We start from the raw sequence: 25,875 nt of genomic DNA on the forward strand, positions 1-25,875 counted from the left end.
ATTGCCTGGTAAATAAAAATCACTTACTGACTGCCTATGCCATAGATTATGTTAAATAAACAACGACCTAACTTTATATAAAGATTTATGCATTAGAAAAATAACCAGGTAAGAAACTGAACATCTAATTAATGTAAAACACACAGCTATTCTTTCCACTACTTACTAACCAGTTAAAATGAAACAAACATTCCAATGAAACAGTCAAATTTTGACATAGTTAATTTTTCTATTAAAAACTTAGAATATACAAACAAACCAATGTTTAGATACCACATTGCAGCCAAATTAAAAATTAAATTTTCCTCACATATTTAGGCAGATAAATGGAAAAGTTAGGATATATAAAGATCTACCATCTGCTGTTATTCAACTCTTTCCCCCCCCCCTTTGTACAGTATAGCATGGTAAATAAGCTTTTGAATTAAACATCTGGTAGGTCAAAATTACTAATGATTTTGTATAATTGACTTTTCTGCTATTATTTTTACTTCATCCTTTTAGTCTAATCTGTCTGATAACAAATGTAATTTCAAAATTTTGCTTCTACTCAGCTACTCTTTATATCTCCTAAACAAAGGCAAGAAAGGACAATAAGAATCAGTGCTTTACAGCCTTTAAAGAATATTACATTTAAAAATCCTATTCTGTTTTTCAAAATAATATATGTGCTATCATTTAGTCAATGCTTGCACTAAAGTCAAGCTTCATAACGCAGCAGGCTTAAAAGAATATATTTTAAATGCCATAATCTTAAAGACTCATACCAAGAGAACTTTGATGCCAACTAGCAGTCTAGAAAGGAATATAAATGCTTGCTTTTGAATGTTAATCTTTACAAGAAACATTCTACAGAAAAAAAGAAAAAAGATACTACTTTTCTCTAATGCTTTTCTTTGGTGAATTTATAAGTGTATCAACTGAGAAGGCTAAGTAAAATCTTTTATGAGCTATCAACAAATCTTGTATTATACTGAATGACTGTTTTTTTTAAACTCTCACAACCACCACATATAACATTTATTTAGCTAAACCAGGCCGGGTGTTGATTATGGGACAGACCACCAACTACTCATATGCAAGTTCAAGCTGAAGTTGAGGAAAATTAAATCAAGTCCACAGGAACCAAAATTTGATCTTAAGTCTGTCCCACTCGAATCTAAAAACCATCTCAGGAACAGGTTTGAGGCCTTAAGCACCAATAAGCCGAAGAACAAATGACCTCTGGGAGGATAACAAGAAAATCGTCCATGAAGAATGCAAAAGATCATTACAAAAGCTGAAAAAGAAGAAAAGACCAAGACGGATGTCAGATGAGACTCTGGGTACTGCATTAGAGCGCCGAGAAGCCAAAGCTAAAGGAAGAAACCAAGAAATCAAAGAGCTGAACAGAAAATTTCAAAAGGCAGCCAGGGACGACAAAGCAGGATACTAAAATGAAATGTGCAGACAGCTGGAGTTAGAAAATCCAAAGGGCCAAACTCATTCAGCGTTTCTTAAGCTGAAGGAGCTGAAAAACAAATTCAAACCACGGGAAGCAGTACTTAAGGATACTTTGGGTAGGATGTTAAATGATCCAGGAAGTATCAAGAGAAGATGGAAGGAATACACAGAGTCACTGTATCAGAAGGAATTGGCTGACACAGAAGAATTTCATGAAATAACATATGAGCAAGAGCCTATGGTGATGAAGGAGGAAGTTCAAATTGCTCTGAAGAAATTGGCAAAAAAACAAGGCTCCAGGAGTTGATGGCATACCAATTGACATATTTCAACAAACAGACACTGCCCTGGATGTGCTTACTAAGTTGTGCCAAGAAATCTGGAGGACAGCCAGCTGGCTGACTGACTAGAAATGATCGATATTTGTTCCCATTCCAAAGAAAGGTGACCCAACAGAGTGCGGAAATTATTGAACAATATCGTTAATATCACATGCAAGCAAGATTCTGCTGAAAATTATCCAAAAACGTTAGGAACAATATGTCAACAGAGAAACTGCCAGATGTGCAGGTCGTGGTACTAGGGATATTATAGCTAATGTTAGATGGATCTTGGCAGAAAGCAAAGAATACCAGAAGAATGTCTATCTGTGTTTCATTGACTATGCAAAGGCTTTTGACACTGTGGATCACAACAAGCTGTGGCTGACTCTGAGAAGAAAGGAAATCCCAGAACATTTGATTGTGCTAATGCGAAACCTATACTTGGACCAAGAGACAGTCATCAGAATAGAGCAAGGAGACACTACATGGTTCAAAATCAAGAAGGGGGTCCGTCAGGAATGTATTCTGTCTCCATATATTTTCAATCTGTAAGCAGAACAGATCATCCAAGATGCTAGGCTGTACGAGGAGGAATGTGGCATCAGGATTGGTGGAAGAGTCATCAACAACCTGCGTTATGCAGATGACACAACCCTGCTTGCTGAAACTGAGGAGGACCTGAAGCACTTGCTGCAGAAGGTCAAGGACTGCAGTCTTCAATATGGATTGAAGCTCAACATCAAGAAAACAAAGATTCTCACCACTGGGCCAATTGGCAGCATCAGTATGGATGCTGAGATAGAGATTGAGATAGTTAACAGTTTTAGTTTACTTGACTCCACATTCAACACTCTTGATAATAGCAGCCAGGAAATCAAGAGACAAATTGCATTGGGAAAGTCGGCTGTGAGGGACCTCTCAAGATTACTGAAGAGCAATGAAGTCAGGCTGGAGACTAAGGTGCATCTTTGCAATTACATTGCTTTGCATCAGAGAGATGGACAATGAATAGGGATGATAGAAAGAGAATTGATGCCTTTGAGCTGTGGTGCTGGAGAAGAGTATTGAACATACCATGGACTTCTAGGAGAACAAACAGGTTTGTCCTGGAGAAGGTGAAGCTGGAATGATCCTTGGAGTCAAGGATTCTGAAGCTTCGTCTGACATACTTTAGGCATGTTGCAAGGAGGGACTGATCCTTGGAGAGGGACACCATGTTTGGGAGAGTGGAGGGGCGGCAAAGGAGAGGAAGACCTTCGATGAGATGGATCGATTCTGTGACTGGAATGGTAGGAATGAATGTGTTTGAGACGGCGAGGTTGGCACAGGATAGAACAGCGTTTAGGGCTCTTGTATATAGGGTCGCTATGAGTCGCAAACAACTCAGCACATAACACCACCACCACCAACACCAACAACAACAACAACAATAACAACATATTTCATAGTTTTTCTCTTGCCCTAAAAGACAGAATATCTTTTATCACATAGAGTCATAGCGGATTTTTAAGATACACGTATAATAAATCCCAATGGCATATGGTGTTATATGTTTTCTCTGATATCTGAGGATCGACATGATACAGTTTTGAACTTTAGTAAATTGGATAACTTGGCCCAATTAATTAGACCAAGAGAAATATATGTTTCTGAGCACAGTATTGCCTAGGATGTCAGCAGCCAGTCCTTCCCTTGTCTTGCCAGCCTTAGCTAAGAAGGGGTGGTGTTGGGAGTGAAAAAGTATCAGACTCAGCCCAACAGCATTAGGAAGTTTCAGACTCCCTCCTCAGTTTTTTCTCCTCTAGCCAGTGAACTGAGGTTCTGGAAGGGTTGTATTACACAGGAAAATCTCAGCATATCCTTCACTTTACAGATGACAAGAAGATGTGGTAAGGAACTGAATTGTGTCTCAGCAGGAGCTACTCTGCACTCTAGTTATGGATACTAACTCAAGGAAATGGTTGCTGTAGTGAAGAAGTGTTTATCTCCTCAGACTGCTCCCCACATGTGGGCCAGCAAATAGACAGTTGGTAGAAAGAAGTAGGAGTTCCAAAGAGACTGTGTTTTCAGTATATTCCAAGTTGAGTGCTCCCTTTCCTTAGCTTGTGGGAAGCCCATCCTAATTATTAGAATGAATCACAGAGCTGACTCTGCATGAGAAATCATGATGACCCCTCTATGAGAAGATTGGAGCCTAGTGCCGCTGACCTCCAAAATAGGAAAGTCATATGCAAAATTAATTTGAATACATAAAAATGGACTCTGTGGTCAGAATGTATTAACTATATATTAGAGGAACTCTATAAACTGAAAGGATTAAGGAAAAGTATTTACTCAACAATTTGGCAAACTGGCAAATAATAACTAAGCATGAAAAGATATTCAAGGTATTCATTTTTAGGGAAATGAAAATCTAAAGCACAATCCACTAAGATGTATATTATCAGAAAAGCAGAAAAAATATAATGATGAGAATGTAGCCCTCACACTTTGCCAGCAGAAGGTAAAATGGTGTACTCACTAAGGAAAATCGTTTTGTGGTTCCTTAAAAAAATGAACCATAGAATTGCATTATATGACATTATTTAACCCACCTAACTATTCTACTCCTAAAGTGGATTTCAACATATAATGTATATACCAATGTTTGCGGCAGTATTTTTTTACAAAAGCCAAAAGGTGGAAATCAAAGTGTACAAACAAAAGGATCCACATGAATAAACAAACTGTGGCAAAATAACAATGTGGTATTACTCAACCCTAAAGAGAACTCTTCTGATACTTGTGATGACTTAGATGAACTCTGAAAACATTATACTGAGTAGACTAAGTCAGATTTTTTTAAGAGGGTAAATATTATATGATCCCACTTAGATGAAATATCTAGAATATTCAAATGCCTAGAGATGAGAGATCATTAGTAGTGACCAAGGCTTCAGGGAATGAAGGGAATGGATTACTGAGTTTCTGTTTGGGGTGATATAAAACTTTTGGAGAAGGATAGGAGTCATGGTAACATAGCAAGGTGAATATAATTAACGTTACTAATTACATGTTCAAATATAGTTCAGATGGCAAAGATTTTATTATATATATTTCACATTAATTTTTTTAAAGATAGATCTAGTTACTAAAAGCTTTTGAAAGCTTATACTTACCTTATCATCCTAAAATTCACAAGTCAGGAAGCATAAGAAAACAGAAAACATAAATTCCATGAATGAGTCCCCATCATAATAGATAAAACTGTTAAGAATACTCATGGTTGTTTCTCCTAAAGTTGGTTACAATTTAACTTAATAAATTAAATCTCATGGAACCAGCATAGGATGGGCACTAATGTGTATGTACTTCCATGGTGGTGGTTCCTATTTTTCAGGAACAAGTGTTTAGGATTATTTTTGAGATATTTAGTTTTTCTGGTTATACAGTGTTTTTGAGTATGAGAGAGAATGTCCCTCCTGTTAATGTATGGAAACAAAATTTTATTTTTTTGCGCTCTTTTTTAATTTTTTTTTTCTTTTTCTTAGTGAGAATATACACAGCAAAACATATGTAGGTCTAGGAGAATTACTTCACTGCCCCTTTTGAAGGTTACTTATTCAAGTGAAACCTCCTGAAATATTTGTGGAGGTGGAGCAGTTAAGCTAGTCCTGGCTGGACTCACTGGGTGTCATTTATCACGGTTCTATAAAGTGGTTGTGAAATGATGCCTCTCTGACCAGAAACTGAGTGGGACAATGTAGCAGCAGCATGTCAGAAAGGCCTGAGGCAGGGTCATGCACAATTTTCTTAAGGGAGAATAAGACTGCTAAGGCAGAAACAGAATGGCCATTGCCATAAATAGGCTGGGAGCTGGGAGGTCAAGGACTTTGCTCAGGCAGTGCCAATTTAAGAGAGGCTAGAGAGCAGTGGACTTCATGTGGAATATGTAAGTAGGGTAAGTAAAACTGTTTGAGATCAGAACTATATGCTTTCTTAGCTGTGCTATAGCCCTTGTTTCTTTTTTTTCTTAAAATTTACTACAATGCCTAGTGAAAATACTAGTTTGTCATAAGGGAACCAGAGAAAGAATCTTGATTTTGTACTCTGCTCAAGTGTAGCCAGAGTGTTCCTTGGAGGCAAAGATGACGAAGCTGCTTCTCTCATACTGTGGCCATGTCGCTAGGAGAGGCTATTCCCTGTAGACGGTCATCATTCTTTGAAAGGTGGAGGGTCAGGGTAAGAGAGGAAGACTCCCAATGAGATGGACTGACACAATACCTGCAGCAATGGGCTCAAGTGTGTCAGAGTCGATGAGGATGGCAAAGGACAGGACAGGGTTCAAGTCTATTGTTCACAAGGTCGCTGTGAGTCTTCACACCCTGGCACCCAACAGTAACAAGCCAGTATGTAGGAATGTTGTTTTTCAAGGCCCAGCCACAGCAGGAGCCCTGAAAATCATGTGAGGCAGTCCCTAGGGAAGGTGAAAGCCACACAGACAAGGCAAAATGAAAAGTCCCCTTCTGAGCTCTTCTCATTTCAGACCTAATTTTAGTGACTTGTTTAACAAGGGAGTTCATTTCTTTACAAAGCTCTACTTACCACTGGGACCTTCCCCACAAGTATTTAGTCACATATGTCATGTTGAGATTCTAATGTTTTTCTGCATGAAGGTTAATCCCACGTGTGAGCTGCCTTTATAAAATCCTAACACAATACAGTATCTTAAGCATGTGCAGAATGCCATTTCTGTGAGAAGCACTCTCAGACTTTTCAGGCATATGAAATCATTATGGACATTTCTTATGTGACAGGTCATATAGCTGAAATGCTTAGCTGCTTCAAATTCTGAGTAAGGGACACAGCCAGGGGGGGTCAAAGTGATTACTCAGATATTCCCTCTGCCAATAACCAAAAGGTCTATTTTCTTCATCAGCAAATGGCTGTGTTTGGTCTCTAATCATTTGATGTTAAGGAAGGACTTCCAGATCTCCCAGTGTTTGGGTCCTTTTTGTCACAAACCTGAAGATAGCCCCTCTGGCTGGGAAGCTCCCTGGTTACACACAGAAACCCTGATGTGAGTGGTCATCATCCAACTAACTTCCACTCTCTGTCATTTCTTTCTTTTTTTTTTAAATTTTTATTTTTATTTTATTATGTGTGTGTGTGTGTGTGTGTGTACCGTCAAATTGGATCTGACTGGTACAGGAGGAGATTGTCCCCCCTTCTCCGGCAGAGCATCTGGTGGATTCGAACCGCACATCTCTGGGATTGCAGTGCAGTTTCTTGCCACTAGGCCACCAGAGCTCCCTCACTGTCATTTCTAAACTCCCCACAGCGGCTAACAAGATCATTTGCAACAAAGGACTTAAAATTAGCCCTTAATGCCTCCCACAGCAAGTCAATTTTAATCTTTAATTGCATACAAGTTGATTTTTATGTTTAATAGTATTTTCCTCTTGAGTTAAATCTGTTGTGACTGGGTTCCGATTAAAGCCCTTGGCTTATGAGTGAGAGGTGTTAACTGTTCAGATCATTTGAGATTTCACTAGTATTTTGCTCACCCCAGTTGGCTTGTTCAATCATTTTATAACATCTCTGAATTTTTTTTTAATGAGCTGAAATTAGGACAAGCTCGCTCTTACGCATTTGCTTCTTTATAAATTGGTGGGAAAAGATATGAGGAGCTGGAGGCCAGGGCAGCCTTTTGCTCATGCTTACCTTGGGCTGAATGGCCTCCTTCTGGCTCACGAGCTGTGACCTCAGGATGAGGACTTCCTCTTTGCGGACATCGAGCTCCTCACTCACAGAGGTCAGCTGCTCCATGAGGACACGGTAGGCAGGAGCTCCTGGAGCAGTCACCTCGGGGGCACCCTTCTCACTAAGAGCCTTGCGTAACTCGTTGAGCTCATTTTTCAGTTTCTTGTTTTCGGATTCTAATTCTTGACGCTGTATGAGGAGATAAAGGAAAATTAGCCGTGGTCATCCTCACCTGCACCTTAGAGTGCTGAATCTCCCTGAGGCTGGTAGAAGAATTCTGTTAGGAAAGATCATCAGAGCTAAACCTAGTGAATGGCTTCCTGTGTTCTGTTGAAAACTGCTCTGCAAATTAAGGAAGTCTTATACCAAATGATATTGGGCAAGATGAATGGTGGTTTACTTCATCAACCCAAATTCCAGAATCAAATTTATTGCAGTTCAGCCCAGGGCGTACGCACAGGTCTGGAGAGATTACTGACGTACAAGGATGAGTCTAACCCAGTCCTGAGAAGCCAGCAGAAAGGCTGTATTTTTGCTTGTATGGATTTACAGCCTTGGAAAACTCACGGAGGTTTGCTATAAATTGGAATCAACTCAATGACAGTGGGTATAAGAGCAAGGTTGATGGTCCAGCCGGTCACATCCTTCTAAAACATGGCTCAGAAAGGGTTGTTGTTGTTAAGTATCATCCAGTCAACGACAGATCATAGAAACCTTAGGAGTAACAGATCTGAACCTTGCCCAATTCTGTATCACTCTCGTGATCTCCACCATGCTCAAACCCACTACCACTGTCACTGTGGCAAACCATCTCATGGGGGCTTCCTCACTTTCACTCTACACTCTACCTTTCTCCAGCATGTCTTTTTCCCAAGGGCTTGCCCCTTCTGACAATAGGTCCAAAGTATCTGCTTCTCAGGAGCGCCTAGCTACATTTTCTCCAAGACAGATTCGTTCTTTTGGCAAACCATGGCATTTGCAATACCCTTCACCAACCCCACATGTGTTGATCTTTACAATCTTGAATAGGATTCTATTACAACCTTTGAAAAGTCAAATGGAAAGACCACTAAAATGTAGGACTTTATTTTCTAATAAATTATCATTTATATGGATTAAATTATCGTTAGTGGTTTGATAACAGTTTCTTTTTACAAGCTAGTGCCCCATGGGGCATGCTTTTGAAGGTTCTGAATGAAGGCTTGGGATATAATGGAGAAGAGGGGCTATCTCTCCCTTTGCATCCATTTGGCCAAACACTGTCCCTCCACACTTTCTCATATGACTAGCCATATTCCTGAAATCATTTATAATGCTGCTCTCTCCTCACAATACTGAATCAGCGGTAATGGGAACCCAGAAGTGAACAAACTGACACAAAACCAACAGCATCATAAGATTACTGGTGGAGGTAGTTCATTAGAGTAGACAAGACAGTAAAAATCACCATGGTGCCTTATTAGGCATAAGACACAAGGCCTTGTGACAGCAGAAATAAGACACTTCTGTGTAAAGATCAAATATGGTTTTGATTCTTCCTAGAAAAGCAATCTTGGGTTTGCCACATCAAAACTTTGAAAGCTTTTATTTTTCTGGCTTGAGAACATGTGATTCTTCTTCTCTTGAATTAATCTGTTCTTATGTGAGCATAAATGTCCTTTCCCATCTCTAGTCTTTTACCAAGTGACAATCAGGTTCATAATGTTCATTCCTATAATAGCAAATACATAAATGCCTCTATGGTGAAGCCTAAGCCCTAACATAGTGCCTCCTGGTCTTCAGTGTACATCAGAGATGCCTGAAGATCACGCTAAAAGGCAGACTGCTGGGACACACACACACAGTGGGGGGGGGGAGAAATGGAGGGAGAGGGAGAGAGAGTCTGAGCTGATAGGTTTTGGGGGATTCACGGATTTGCATTTCTAAGTTATCAGGAGGTATGGATATGCTGGTTTGGAGACCACACTTTGAGGACAACTAGTTCAATACTTGGAACCTTTGTGGACTTGGCTTCATTTTGAATGCACTACAGAGAATGTCTCTATTTGAGCATTTTTGTTGGCGGTGGGCAGAGAGAGAAGGGGTGGAGAGGGGTGGTCATTCCCTGGCCTGTCAAATCATATCAAATGCTACACTTACATCAGGCACATGTTTGGCTTCATCTGTCAACATCACACGAGGAGGATTAAGATGGACAGAAGAAAGGAGAGCTATTTGTCTATATAGTAAGGGTGTTGATCCTTTGAAAACTGTTTTGCCACCGTGAAATGCTCTTAAAGGTATAATCTGATGGTCCCAGGTCTATCACTCTGGACCTTGTGTAGGTATGCAGGCCCAGCCAACATTACTTTACACTGGGCTGTTGACATAACCACGGAAACTTGCATGCTTTGTTTCTCAATTTGGTAAGGGCATATTCCCTGTGGTGTTTTAAAAAAAGATTCTTAACAATTCCTACTAAGCTAATGAATATAATAGTAAAAAGACTTTCTGAGCACATTTGTACGTATTGTATAAATTTTAACAATGGTTAAGTAAATACTCTCGTCTATATTTATAAATGTGATCTAAAGAGGGCAGCCTAGAGCAGAGAAATGCCAGTGGAATTTTATTTTGGGTTTTTACCATCTAAAAATAGTGAAGACCCTCAATGATATGGATTGATTCAGTGACTGGGGTAATGAGGGTAGGTGCGTCAGAGACAGTGTGATTGGCACAGGCTAGGGCAGGGTTTAGGGCTATTGTACATAGGGTCGCTATGAGTAGTAAGAGACTTGATGACACATAACAACAACAACAACAATTCTATTTACAAGGGTGGCTTAGTGGTAATGAATTGCCCTACCTACACAAAGGTATGTGGTTCAAATCCACCAGCTGCTTCATGGGAAAAAGACAGGTAATTTATGCCTCTGAAAAACCACTGGAGGGTCACCTATGAGTCAGTTTTTAATTCAATGGTGTTCAACAATAACAATATTCTATTTATGTACATTTTAATATACAAAGCACACACATAGCATAGGCTTATATAAAAGGTATAATAACTTCTGAGGCCAACAAAAACTAAACTTTGGGTCAGGTTTAGATAATGAACTTCTAACACAAAAGTATTTTTAGAAAGCACAGATAAAAAATTGTAGGATGTTATACCGTATGGTGAAGAATAGCTTGACTAAAGGCATATTAAGCCTGCAAGTCTGAAAGTACAAGGGCCCAATAGATAAAAGGAGAAATAGCAGGCAGACGGCAGACTATCAAGCTTGTGGGCTACATTCAGTAACAGACAGATAGATATCCACAGAATTGCCAAGACCTGAGAGTTCCACTGTTGTCAGGTGTCACTGGTTTGACTCATCAACCCTACGAACAACATAGTAAAACCTTGCCTGTTTTGTGTCATTCTCAAATCCATTGTTACCATCACTGTGTCAGTAAATTTCACTGAAGGTCTCTATCACCAACCCTCTATTTTACCCAGCATAACTTCTATTATTAGGACTGATACCTCCTAAAAACATGGCCAAAATACATGAAATGAAATTTCACCACCTTTGCCTCTAGGGAGCACTCTGATTACACTTCCTTCAAGACAGATTTGTTTGGTTTATTTAGGCAGTCCATGGTATATTCAATATTCTTACCCAACACCAAAATTCAAAAGTATCAATTCTTCTTTGGTCTCACTTATTCACTGTCTAATTTTCAGAGGCATATATTGCAATTGACTATATCATGAAAAGGTCAAGGACACCTTAGTCTTTAAAATGCCATCTGTGCTCTGAAGTCCCTGACAACAGATTTTCTTAATTCAACAATTTTTTTCAAAAAGATTTCTTTGGATTGTATACCAATGAAGAAGTTTATCTTTTGCTTTTCGAAGAGAGGAGCGAACTGGGTGGGGGTGGGGAATAGAGAAAAAAGTGCAACAATGAATGAATGGAAATCCAAAATCTCTGTAAATGTTCACTAAAATCAATAAAATAAAACTTAAAAAAGAATTTCTTGACTGCTGCTACCAAGAGTACTGATTCAAGTAAAATGAAATCACTGCCAACTTCAATCTTCACCTAAATTTGCATCCTCTCCTTTGATCTTCATCAGTAAAGTATTCTAAACTTAAATAGAAGCATAAAGTCCCTCTAGTTTAGATTTAAAAGCTTAGTGAACATTATATAGCTGACATGACTAACCTTCTAGACAAAAACTACAAAAAAAGTAAACGGAGAGTAATAATAACAGAGTTAACTCTTATTTTTCCAGAGATACAAATATTACACAAGTTGTGCTTCTATTTATGGAATAAAAACTTAATTCATGTTATAATTTAGAAAGGGTAAAACAATTCTTTAAGTGATTTAAAAGTAAATACTATATATACATACACACACGTATTATGGAGCACTAGTGGTGCAGTTTATAGCAAGTGGCACCGCTCAAAGGACGTGCATCTCTAGGGGTTTGAATCCACCAATGGCTCCTCAGGAGAAAGGTGAAGTCTTCTCTCATTGTAATTTACATGCCTCAGAAACCTATGGATCAGCCCTTCATCAAGGTTCTGATGGATGGATGGATGGATCTAGCCACTTATCTAGCTAATATATCTATCTAGCAGTTGTTGTGAACTACTGAATTGGAAATGATTCATAGCTGACCATCCAGTGTGTTTTCAGAGGGAGTAAATAACATGGGAGGAGACTGTCCATATTTAATTCAAACTGTGTGCCTTTGGGTTGGTAACACATCCTTCCTATCTGTAGACCACCAGAGCTCCATATATATACATAAAAGAAACTACTATCTATCTATCTATCTAAAATTGTAAAAATTAAAATTTCTAAATAAGTAGTGATAAAAACTACAAGTATCTTGGAAAGTGTCTTAAAGTGCAAATCTGGTTCAAGATTAGCCTTATTATCCCATAGTAAATAACTTAATTGTTCTAAACTGCAGTTTAGCAGTCTTTTAAAAAGGAATAAACATGTATTTCAGAGATTATGAGGTTATGACAATGATTAAATGAGATAAAAGCATAATTGTATTTTCAAATTGAAAAATAAATACAAGGTAGTATTAAAAATATTTATTCAGTACCAATGGAAGTGTTCTAGTTACCTTTAAGGGAAGGAGTTAATGCTAAAAGAACTGTGACTTTGCGCAGAGTGGAGGACTAGTGTTCTCAGTACATGAAGATGCCACACAGCCAGAAGAGGAAGCAGCAATCAGCAGTTCTGAGCCGCTGGCAGTGATAAATCTAGGAGATGCTGTTACGTGTCTTCAAGTTGAGTCTGACTCATAACCACCTGTGAACAACAGATCTGAACCCTGTCCTACTCTGTACCATCCTCATCATCTCTGACACACTGGAGCCCATTGCTGCAGTCACTGTGTCAGTCCATCTTGTTAAAGATCTTCCTCGCTACCAATGATCCTCTACCTTTCCAAGAATTATGTCCCTTTCCAAGAAATAGCCCTTTCTAGTAGTAACATCCCCAAAGTATGTGACACGAAGCTTTGCCATCCTTGCAAAAATAGTTTCTAAATCATAATACTAGGAATCAATAGGTCAGTGACTAGACTTGAAGTAATATTACTAAAAACTAAACAATGTCATGAGAGTTTGGAGAGTGTCTGTTGTGGAGTTTCGCTGAGGTGGAACTGACTCATAGCTGACCCTTCAGTGGGTTTTCATATGCAGTAAGTCACACAGGAAGATAATACTGTCTGTCTCTCACAGAGCAGCTAGTGGATTCCGACTATCACAGTCATGCAGCCTTTGAATTAGCAGCACAACTCAAAACAGATTATGCCACCAGCTTCCTAACTGAAGTATAACTGAAGTGTAGTTTGCATGAAACAGAATTTCTAAGAGGAAGCAACATGAGGCTAGAAATAATGCCTAAATAAAAGTATAAAGTCTCTGACATAAGCTTTTAGCCCCTGTGGCTGTTCTTTGAGGGGAAGAGGGGTCTTAGTGTAGGTCTCTGTAAAACTTGCCACAATACACAATACACAAAATTGTGAACAGTAATTTCCCGTTACCTTAAGTGACTCATACTCCAGTTCAGCACCTCTAATTTGTGGTCTTTCTTCTTCCTAAAGAAAATATAAAGTAAATATATTTGAATTGTGACATTTTGTTCATTTACTTGCTTTTCAGAAAACAATAAAGAGACTTTCACTGTGAGTACTCTATCTAAATGCTGCTTGGGTAAGTTATTTCTGGGCTGAGTTCCCATCAAAGAGGAGGAGGAAGATGCAGACAAAGCTCCAGCTCCATTTCCATCTCCTTCATCTCCCCTGGCTTCCGGGGCCAGGAAGGGCTATGCACCTTTGCCTTGCTGCGGAGCACCTGCTCCTCCTTGCGGTCCAGTTCATCCTGCATCACCTGCTTCTCCTGCTCCAGCTCTGTGACTCGCTTCTGGAGCTTGAGGAACAATGACATGTCCAGAGGTACCTTCTTCTCACTCGGCTCCTGAACCCCAGAAATCACAGCATGGTCAACACAAGTCACCAGAAGATAGTAAGTAAATGAGAAAATGATGAATAACTCAACCAAAATACACAAACTTGAAAATAAATGGCAAAAAAATTATATAGATATAGGAAAACATACTCAACCTAGCTAGCAAATGCAGAAACACAAATATGAAAACATTTTTTCTCCTATCAATTGGAGAGACAGAAAATATTAATAATGCCCTGTGTAACAGTATCTTTATTTCTGTTTAACAAGAATCCTCTCATAAAAATTGGATAGAGCTAACCTTTAGATATTTGCTAATATTGCAAGGAATTAGCTGACTTAAGTTCAAGTACACAAAAATATATACAGAAAAAGATGGTTATTGCATTTTTAATTGCATAAAATCCCACCAAAACCTGGAAGCAACCCAAATTCCAGTGAATAAAAGAGTTGCTAAGATAAATCATGATATAGCTAAACTGCATTTTTAGCTGTTAAAAAAATTTAAGTACATCTACATGAACAGCTAAAGATGTCCTATATAAACTATTAAGTAAAAAAAAACATAAGTTTCATGCAACAATGAATGAATGGAAATCAAAGTCTCTACAAACGGTCATTAAAATTAATAATAAAAAAGTAAGGTTCAGGAAATTATGTATATGATGGTACTGGTTTTGATAAAAAGTAGGGTAGAGAGAATGTTTAAAGTGTATCTAGTACAGGTCATTAGTACCTATCTTGAAGAGGAGGAGAAATCATGTGGAGCTGTCATTTTCTCCTTCACGGATTTCCCTATTTGAATTGTTAGTAGCATGCACTACTTTCATAAGTAGAAAGATCATTTTTAAAATGGTGAACAGCCAAAATAAATGTAATGACATTTAATGACAGATAATGGAATATACACATACATAAAAACACAAATACACATTCATTTTATATATATATACACACATACACAACACACACATGTTTAACAAGAATCCTCCCATTAAAATCAGACAGAAGTAACCCTTTAAATCTGATATTACTAGATAAAGAATTAGTTGAGCTCTACATAAAATTCTATAAATAAGAATATTCAGATAGGGCATGAGAGAACACGAAAGATAACAGCTGATAACCAAAAAAAGGTCTTGAAACATAATTTAAGAACAGAACTATTTAAGGGTAAGAAGAGCATTCACACTTATTTCTAAAGTCACATTTAATTGAGGAGATACCGATTGTTCTCCCTCTACTTCATGAGAAAGGAGAAAGACTGAGTCAGTTTGCTCCATGAATTTTCGGCAGTTTGTTTTGCTTGCTTCTCTTCTAATGGCTTTGCCACCTGAGTTTTACCCTCCTAAGACAGTGAAACTGTAAAGCTGATCTAAAAAAAATAATATGCTCTCTTATCTGAGGAACTCAATAGGGGGGACAACAAAATTTATTCATAAAATTGCCATGACATATCTGGAATTCTGAAATTATTCCTAACAATAACTTGGACAATTGTGGGAACTCTTTCCCTGTGTATGAGGTAGGTGGATGGGAGAAGAGAACTGAGATAGTCAGTTAATGACCACTGGGATTAAGAAGCTGTGCTACACTCCCAAAGACATGTGGTTAGAGTCCATGAGTGAGACAGGCAATCTCCTCCTGTGTGATTAACTGGAGGAGTCCCTGAAAACCCACTGGAGGGTCAGCTATGAATCAGTACTGACTCAATGATACACCACCAAAACAATGAAAATTATCAGCTAGTAATTCCTCTAGTTTAGAATTTTGAATTTTCATACACTGGGTGGTTGTTATTTTTTAAATATTGTCTTTCATTTCTATTCTCCTGAAGTTTAATCCTGTTAACCCTAATGGCTACCATGTCCTATTGACTAAAACAGCTTCATAAAAAGAGAAACATTAGAAATCATTTTCAACAAAGATTGTCATTACTGTGCCTAGAGATAAAAAATAGCATCTCTGAAGCTTCATTTAACAGAACAGAATAAGGGAGAAGAAATTCTTCATTCCTAAGTAAAACAAAGACACTAAAGGAAGGAATCATTCCACTTCTTCAGCTATTCTGTTAGATGCAGTCTGTTTCTGGCTTGACACTTTTCCCAGAATATGATACAAAAATAGAAGAGTTGTGTCCAAATTACCCATAATAGAACCTTAAGGGTATACTTGAAAAGGAGAACTGATAATTGATTTGAGAACAATCTAACTTAACATCACTGTAGCTTGATAGGATAATAGGTCATTTGGGTTTCAAACATATAACATAAAACATTAAAGAGGATTTTGAAATTCTTTTTCATACATTTCTGAGAAAATGTCACTGGTAATAACTGTTATCAAACAGGTAGCAGTTTTGCTAAACTCTTGGGCACTGGGATTTGTAATATTCAAGGGCCAAGTTCTTCCTCTTAAAAATTTATCTTGAGTCTGAAATAGACCTGACTCTATGTCTTTTTATTCACAGAATGTATTAAAGTGTAAAATAAAATAAAAAAGGGAATATATGACAAAATATTAAAAAGTAATAACCAAATGTGTCTTGGTAAAAAAAAAAATATTTAGGAAGCGTGTATGTATACAGCTAACAAAGTATCTCCAAGTCGCTCACAAAGGATAAACAATTCTGTATCAATGCTGTTGTTTATAGGTAATGGGGGTCCATTGTGTAATGGAAATGTTATCTGTGAACAACAGCATGGTCATACACTACCATCAGGAAATGGTGTCTAAAATGTACCTCCGTCCGAGATGGGACATCTTCAGTTTCTGCAAATTCAGAGCTCAACGTGTATTCAGATTCATTGCTGCTGTGGGTGGAGTCTGTTCTTTTGTGTCCAGGTTTAGGCACATTCTGCAAGGCAAACAAATTAGGCATAATTATCAAAACCTAACTAATACCTGGTTTACTGTCTATTCTGACTTGAATCCCCATTCCTGAGTGGCTGTATTGATGCCCAAATGCTGTTCCCTACTGTCCTGAGTAAATCCTTTACAAAAGGGCTTGCTAATTCCTCCAAAGAAAGAAAGGAAACCATCTACACAGTGTAACAAGAACAATCATAGAACTAAGTACGCAAATGAAAATTATCTATGATGGTGGACAAAGACCCATGTGGGTTTCTAAAGTTGTGAGGAGTCAAACTGAATGAAGTGTAAAGAATTTATTGTTAGTGCCTCAGCACCAACTTTAGTGCTGTAGTAAAATAAAATAAGACCCATTCAAAGAATATATATATAGAGAGAGAGATAAGTGAATAATTTACTGCACTGTTGTCAGTTGCTGGTAGATTGAGTTTGACCCATGGTGATCTCAAGTGCAACAGAATGAAATGCTATGCAATCCTGCATCTATTTGATTTTTTAAATTCCACTGTTGAGGTTAATGTGTCATGCTATATCATTAAACGTTTTCTTGTTTTTGCTGATCCTAGTATTTATCTAGATAGGGTGAAACCAGGAATCTTCTTGGAGATAAGGATTCTGAAACTTTGTCTGACATACTTTGGGCATGTTGAAAGAAGGGACCAGTCCTTGGAGAAGGTCATCATGCTTGGGAGGGTGGAGGGACTGCACAGGAGAGGAAGATCATTGATGAAATGGACTGATTCAGTGACTGGGGTAATGGGGGTAGGTGTGTCAGAGATAGTAAGATTGTCACAGGATAGAGCAGGGTTTAGGGCTGTTGTATGTAGGGTGGCTACAGAACCCAAGAGCTTTAGAAAGGTTTGAGAGCAGGTGACTTGATAGCACATAACAACAAAAACAAACATATTTACCAAACATGAAATCTTTTTCTAGCGATTAGGATAAACTGTAATTAAGCATGAACAGTTTTTATAGAGGAAGATGTGTTTTACCCATTGTTGTCAGATGTCACAGATTTGACTACAGCTCATAGAGATCTTATGAACAGCAGATATGAACCCTGCTCTCTGCATCTTCACAATCTCAATACACTCGAGCCCACTGTTAGTCACTATGTCAAGCCTTAGGGGACTTGAATTTGTCACTTCTATATAGGCAAGATGCTATCTATACTCTGCAGTCAGCACTGGGAAGGATGAACTTGTAAGAGAGGCAAGAAAGCTGCTTTAAGAGCCTTCGGGGTTCTAGCTCACAGGAGTTCAGGAAACTGATGATTCTCAGTACTAAACGAGATCAGTATTCTCAAAGGGACTATGGAATAGAATCATAAAGTGATTGTCATCTATTCCTTCCTGCAAAAGATAGGACAACAGAGTGACCTGGAGCAAGACAGAATAAAACTTCTGGGTTTTACATCTCTCTTTTTGATGATAATCCAATAGAACATGAAGAAGGATCAATGGCCTCAATTCCTCAGGGTTATAGATCCCAAGAGCTTTAGAAAGATCTGAGAACTTGCTCAATCGTCCAATTGCCTCCCTTCCTCCAGCTGTTGGGAAAGAGGCCGAAGTCACACATTAAAAGAGCAGACTCATCCGTTCAACCAAAGGGAAGCCAATATCTAGGGACAGTTATATTTCCCAGGCCAGGCCATACTGTACTCCGTTGCCTTGGTAAGACTTGAGAATCCCAGAACATTGGAAACTAATCAGAAGTGGATGTGCAAAATAAAGGCAGAAATAAATATCTGTAAAGTAAGCAGCCAGGTGGTTGTCCTCCAGATTTCTTGGCACAAACTGGTAAGCACATCCAGAGCAGCACCTGTTTTTTGAAATATGTCAATTGGTATTCTATCAATTCCTGGGGACTTATTTTAAGACAAGACCTTCAGAGCAGCCAGCACTTTCTGATTCATCACCATTGCCTCTTGATCATATGTGGTTTCATGACATTCTTCTGTGTCAACCAATTCTTTTTGTTATAGTGACTCTGCATACTCTAATCATCTTTTAATGCTTCCTGAATTACTCAATATTCTGCCCGTAGCATCCTTAAGTATTGCAACTCATGGTTTGAATTTGTTATTAAGTTCCTTTCATTTAAGATATGCCCAGTGAATTCAGTCCTTTTGATTTTCCAACTCCAGCTCCTGATACAACATTTCATTATAGTACATTGTGTTGTCTTCTTAAGCTGCCCTTTGAAATCTGTTCAAAGATTAACTTATGAATGAAAGGAAATTCAAAATTCTCTATAATCTTTCATTAAAATATCAATTAAAAAATATTAACTTCTTGATTTCCTCCCTTTTCTTTGGCTTCGTGGCACTCTAATGCAATATTCATTCTCTTCTGACATTCATTTTGGTCTTTTGGAGGACAACTACTTGGCCAACTGACTAGAAGAGTTCCATATTTATTCTCATTCCAAAAAAAAGGTGACCTGCCAGAGTGTGAAAATTATCAAACAATATCACTAATATTGCACAAAAGCAAAATCCTGCTGAAGATGATCCGAAAACGACTGAAACAGTACATCAATAGAGAGCTTGTGGCACTAGAGGCATTACTGCCAATGTCAGATGGATCTTGGCCAAAAACCCCCAAGAGTACCAGAGGAATGTCTACCTGTGTTTCATTGACTATGCAAAGGCACTTGACTGTGTGGATCACAACAAATTGTGGTTAACTTTGAAGAAAATGGGAAACTCAGAATACTTGATTGTGCTTGTGTGAAACCTATACTCAGACCAGGAAGCAGTCCTCAGAATAGAGCAAGGCAACACTGCATAGTTCAAAATCAGGAAAGGAGTGCACCAGGAATAAGTCCTATCTCCATACCTTTCCAAACTATATGTAGACCAGATCATTCAGAAAGCTGGGCTTTATGAGGAGGAATGAGGCATCAGGATTGGAGGAAGACTCATAAACACCTACATTATGCAGATGACACAACCTTGCTTGCTGAAACTAAGGAGGACCCGAAGAGCTTGCTGCAGATAGTCAAGGACTGTAGTCTTCAATATGGATTGAAGCTCAACATCAAGAAGACAAAGATTCTCATCACTGGGCCAACTGGTAGCACCATGACAGATGGAGAAGAGATTGAGGTTGTTTTAACAGTTACAGCTTGCTCGGTTCCACAGTCAATACTCTTGGCACCAGCAGTCAAGACCTGATTGGACCTGCTAGGCAAGAGTCCCCGCTAGGTGAGCAGTACAACACCCCAGGTGGTAGACATGATTAATATGCACTTAGCTATTAACTGGAAGGTTGGAGGCTTGAGTCTACCCAGAGGCACCTCAAAAGAAACTCTGGAAATATACTTAGAAAAACTAGCCATTAAAAAAACTGGTGGAGGAGGGGATAAAAGTGCAACAATGAATGAATGGAAATCCAAAGTCTCTGCATATTTTCATTGAAATGAAAAATAATAAAACAAATTTAAAAAAAAAACAAAACAAAAAACTGGTGGAGCCCAGGTTTTATTTTCATAAAAATGCATATGGGGATATCCCATGTTGGCATCAACTCAACAACAACTAGTTTGGATTGTTGCTTACTGCTGCTATTATTATTCTTAAAACCTTGAATGGTTCTTTCACATCCTTCCTTGTTTATAACTTTTCCATCTGTTTTTACAGTTCTTTTTCCCTATCCGCAGGCTTACTCCACTAGGAGGGTGTATAATTAGCTTGATCATCATGTTTTCCTTCAAGATCTACACCTTACTTCTCCTCCTTGCCTTATCTTTCTTCCATAATTCTACTTTTATCTCATCCAGTCATATTCCTTCACTAAGACTTAAGACACCACTGTTGATATGTTAGGTTTCTTTCTTACACTGGAAGTAATTAATTTGCAAACATTGGGCAGGCCTGGATTCCCTTACTTCATCATCCCTTCATCATCGGCTTGAAACTCCTGGCTCAGTCTTCCCTTTAGAGTCTGTCTCCATATGGTCCCTGGACAAATTCATTTTCTTGGAGACAATTTTTACAACACTCCTCTCCAGTGACCTATTGGTAAGAAGCTGTGTCTATAGGAAAAAAAAGATCTGTTTAACCCAGATGATTCCACATTTACTTGAGCATAGAATGGTATCTTTTGCCAGTCTCACTTATTACCATTTCAATATCCTCAGAAACACCTTGTGAGATATAAAGCATAGCTCTAACTATAAAGGAAACATGGATTAACTCTAAATGTTGATGAAGTTGTCCAGTAGAGTAGTAAGAACACCCAAGAGTGGAACTCTGGAGAACATGGACACTGGAATTGAGGGAAAGGACTCTAGAGAGAAAGCGTAAGAATAAGAGAACGTGAGAGGTGACCATTGAGCCAGACACTGAAGGTGACTCAAGGAATATAAGATTAACAAGATCTTTTATTTATTTTTTTTTTATTTTGTGTGCGTGTACCGTCAAATCAGATCTGACTGGTACAAGAGGATATTGCGCCTCCTTCTCCGGCAGAGCGTCTGGTGGATTCAAACCGTGTTTCTCTGGGATTGCAGTGCAGCTTCTTGCCACTAGGCCACCAGAGCTCCCCAATTTATTTATTTTTTTTTTTTATTTTGACAAGATCTTTTAGATTTGTTAATAAGAAGAATCTTATCTTTTATTTTCTCTGTGATATACACACCGGTATAGAGTACAAAAGATGTTTCAAATAATGCCCAACTGTAGAGTCAATGAGCTCTGGTGGTCTGGTGGTAAGAAGCTGCACTGCTAACCCAAAGGTTCACAGTTCAAAGCCAGTACCTGCTCTGTGGGAGAAAGAAACACAATGTCCTTCCATGCAATTTACTGCCTCTGAAAACTTGAAAGATCAGCTATGGGTCAGTTTTGGCTTGACAGTATATAACAACAGTGTTATCTACATCAGCTTAATTTCTAAGATTGTTATAAATTTCTTCATCTACTAATGCAAATAAATGTACTGCCTTTAAGTCAGAACTGACTCAAAGCTGGTCCTCCAGTGGATTTCCCAGGCTATAAATGGTATAGGAACCAACCCATAGCTGACCATCCAGTGGATTTTCAGAGGTAGGAAACTGCAAAGGAAGAATCTGCCCATCCTTCTCCCACCAAGCAACTGGTGGATTCGAATGGTGGGCCCTGGTCATTGCAGCATAGCTTCTTACAAATAGGCCACTGAAGCTCCCTGCTACCAAGGAGTGTTGTAAAAATTTTCTTCTAGAAAATGAGTTTGTCCAGGGAATATATGGATACAGGCTCTAAGGGAAAGACTGAGCCAGGAGTTTCAAGCCAACAATAAAGGGATGATGAAGCAAGGGAATCCAGGCCTGTGGGATGTTTGAAAATGAATCACTTCCAGTGTAAGGAAGGAATCTAACATATCAACAGTGGTGTCTGAAGACTTGGCAAAGGGAATACAACTGGATGAGATAAAGGAAGAATTACGGAAGAAATCTCAGATAAGGAAAGGAGAAGTAAGGTGTAGAGTAAGTAGCTCCCTGTTCCTTTGTGTTGCATAATCTCTTTATTTTTAATATGATTTAAATTTTTAGGATATATTTATTCCATTTCTTTTGTGCTGCATAATCTCTTATAAAAATCTCTTGTATTTGAAAGAACCTTATTAGAAAATTCAGATAGAAGCTAATTTTGAAGTTACTCCATAGAGATATATAATTTTGCTTTTTATAAAAGCTATTTGAGAACATTTCTGGTCATTTGTACTACAAAGATAACTCTAAGATTGTTACTTGTAGAGAACAAGAAATCTAGAGGACTCTTTGTTTCCTGATAGCAGCACAACTAGAACAAGAAAAGTGAGCAGAACAAATAAAAGTACAAAAGATGCACTTGAAAATGTAGATGAGTCCTTGACATACACAATTTTAAATCACTTGTCTTAAAGATGGAGGTTACATTTTCTTTGGCAGATTTTATCTTTGAAATTGCAGTTAAAATTGAGGGAAGAAAGACTCAACTACACAAATACTTGCTTTATATGCACATTTTGCATTAAGACATTCAGTATCCAGTTACATTGAATTTAAAGTATTTCATTGTTCTATATTTAAAATGCCTGACTTTATTAAATATTTAAAAATTATTTGACGTGTGGGTGGAGGTAGAGCTGTGTTGACCATTTTGGATTTGAGTGGTCGGTAAACAGAATACAGGGGGAGTGGTGGTTCAGGGGCAGAACTCTCAACTTTCACACAGGTTAAATCCCTGGTTAATGCCGCTCAGTGAAGCCACCACCTATCTGCCAGGGAGATTTTCATGTTGCTGAACAGGTGCCAACTGAGCTGCCAGACTAAGAGATAAGAAACATCTAGGTATCTATTTTTGAAAAATTAGCCAATGAAAATCCTGTGGATAACAGTAGTCCAACTTTGTTGTGAGCAGGGTCACTGGGACTCAAAGACAGCACACGTCAACACTTGGAATACATAGGGATTCATTATATGACTCTATCTACTTTTGCAAATGTTGGAAATTTTTATTATGAAAAAGTCAAAGTCTTTGACTCACCACCATCAGGGTCATTTCTTCCTTGAGGTCATCATATCGTTCTTCTAGGCGACTGAACTCGTTTAGAAGGTTCTGATACCTCAACCTTTCATCATTAAGATCAAGTTCCAGTTGTTTTGTTTCTTCTATTAGCTTCTTCTCCATAGTTTCTGAAAGAAAGAAGAAGGAAGAGCATAGCAAAGAGGGCTCCCTAGAATGCAAGAATGAAAATACAGTTACACTGCCAAATCAGAGGTTGTTGTTGTTGTTATGTGCCGTTGAGTCGCTTGCGACTCATAGCGACCCTATGTACAACAGCCCTAAACTCAGCTCTGTCCTGTGCCAATCGCACTGTCTCTGACACTCCCATCCCAATTATCCCAGTCACTGAATCAATCCACCTCATAGAGGGCCTTCCCCTCCTGCGCTGTCTCTCCACCCTCCCAAGCATAATGTCCCTCTCCAAGGACCGGTCTCTCCTCACAACATGTCCAAAGTATGTTAGATGGAGCCTCAGACTCAGAGGTACACAGTTCAAATCCACCAGCTGCTCTGAAAGAGCTGATGAGAAAGACGGGCAGTCTCCTCCTGTGTGATTAACTCCGTCTGAAAATCCACTGAAGAGTCTACTACTGTTTGGTTCTGATTTGATGGTACAAAACAATAACAACATGATCTGTAGCATGTGTTTTGTTGTTGTTGTGCACTAATGTATTAGTGATTGTAAAAAAGTACTATGACAAAAAAATGCAGTAATTCATTATTAATAATAACTGTCCTCTATTTAGTGAGTTCTGGTGGCCTAGTGGGTAAGGAGTTGTGCTGCCAACCCAAAGGTATGCAGTTCAAATCCACCAGTTTTTCAGAGAAAGATGTTCAGTCCACTTCCACATGTTTTACTGTCTATGAAAACCCTGTGGATCACCTATGAATAGGTTCTGACTCAATATTAACTAACAACAATAACATCCTCTACTGAGTTCTGTGTATATTCTCAGTAAGTATTCCTGCTTGCATTCTAAAACCAGTAATTATCTTACTTTCTTGGTGTAAGAGATTTTTCAGAGTATTTCTGGCCATGTATACCACACTATTTAAGCTCTTAAGGCTGAAACTGCTTAGGTGCAGAAGTTTCTTAAGCAAGACAAGTAGGCACTGAGAGCATCAGAGAGGCTTAATGAGCTCACACAGCTAGCAAGGGAAGAATCCACATCCATCTGTTTTCAAATGTCATCCTCCACACCACAATGCTATGGCACCACTGGTTCATACTCTGTTTTTGGCACACACTCGATAGACTGTCACTAGTTATTGTCTGTCAACTAACATCTATATTTTAAATTCAGTAATATTTTACTATTCGTTTTGATCTAGCCTATAAACATAAATAGAATTATCCATAGCTAGTTAACTCTCGCCAAGGAGTGCCAGAATCGCAGTGGTTAAAGCACCTAAAGAAAGGTCAGTGGTTTACAAACCCACCAATTAATCCGAAGGAGAAAGATGGGGCAGTCTACTTCCATTAAGACTTGCAGCCTTGGAAACACTTCAAGGCAGTTCTACACTGTCTTCCAGCCTCTCTACAAGTCAGAACTCTCTTGACAGCAATGGGCTTGGTTTGGTTAACTAGTTTATAAAAAATTACTATGTTTAAAAACCTCCAAACGCCCAAATCACCAAATAAGAAACCAAAAGCTGGAATGCTAATTATCTTGGATATAGTAGAAAGACTGACTAGGAAGGGACATGCAAGAAACTTGTATGTTAATAATAATGAGGGAGCTCTGGTGGCCTAGTGGCAGGAAGCTGCACTGCAATACCACAGGCATGTGGTTCAAATCCACCAGATGCTTTGCTGGAGAAAGAGGGGCAATCTCTTCCTGCGCCAGTCAGATTTGATTTGACAGCACACAACAAGAAGAAGAAAATAAAATTTAAAAAAATTAAAAAATAATGTTCATATTGTGATCAGGATTTAGAATTCATTTTTCCAGCACTCAAGAAAATGTACACTCAAGACCTATACATTGCAATATGTAAAATTTACATGAAATATACAGAGATAGATAATAACCTCTAAAAATCCTGTTGGCAAAGAGTAGTTGATCTTAGAGAATAATGCTCAATGGCTTCAATTCAACTCATTGCTGCCAAGCTGGAACCAACTCATAGCTGACCCTCCAATGAGTTTTCAGGGACTTTAAGTCACACAGGAAAAGACGACCCATGTTTCTCCTACAGAGCACATGGAGGATTTGAACCATGGGCCTTTGGGCTGGCAGTGCAACTCTCTAACTACTATGCTACCAGAACTCCTTACTCATTGTTGAACAACAATAAAACACACACAGGCATATGCACATACAAGTTAGGCCAAGACATATTCTTTTGGAGCTCTTACTTTTTTTTAGAACTTTTTATACTTAAAATAACCAGTTAATTGTATCCTCAGCTTTTGAAAACATTTAAATTCTAATCATGGCTGTATGAAACAAGTTCCTAACTTCTAAAACATTGGTGCAAAGCTGACTGGAGTGCTGTTG

At 38.4% G+C, this 25,875-nt stretch overlaps 1 protein-coding gene across 3 annotated transcripts in view; it reads right to left on the bottom strand.

The window, feature by feature from the left end:
* Positions 1–25,875, bottom strand: part of MYO5A (myosin VA (heavy chain 12, myoxin)) — a 163,530-nt gene that overhangs the window by 39,722 nt on the left and 97,933 nt on the right. For 2 of the 3 annotated variants that reach the window (XM_006898237.1, XM_006898238.1), the window contains exons 23-28: positions 23,354–23,502; positions 16,718–16,831; positions 13,840–13,983; positions 13,551–13,604; positions 7,470–7,697; positions 4,925–4,933 (exon numbers count right to left, since the gene is read on the bottom strand). In XM_006898237.1, coding sequence (XP_006898299.1) covers positions 4,925–4,933; positions 7,470–7,697; positions 13,551–13,604; positions 13,840–13,983; positions 16,718–16,831; positions 23,354–23,502 — 698 coding nt within the window. The remainder of the gene's footprint in view (positions 1–4,924; positions 4,934–7,469; positions 7,698–13,550; positions 13,605–13,839; positions 13,984–16,717; positions 16,832–23,353; positions 23,503–25,875) is intronic. The other variant, XM_006898239.1, reaches the window with a different exon arrangement.

This window comes from Elephantulus edwardii, unplaced genomic scaffold (assembly GCF_000299155.1).
Source record: "Elephantulus edwardii isolate Elephantulus edwardi_28Jun2011 unplaced genomic scaffold, EleEdw1.0 scaffold00225, whole genome shotgun sequence".
Classification (NCBI taxonomy): Eukaryota; Metazoa; Chordata; class Mammalia; order Macroscelidea; family Macroscelididae; genus Elephantulus; species Elephantulus edwardii.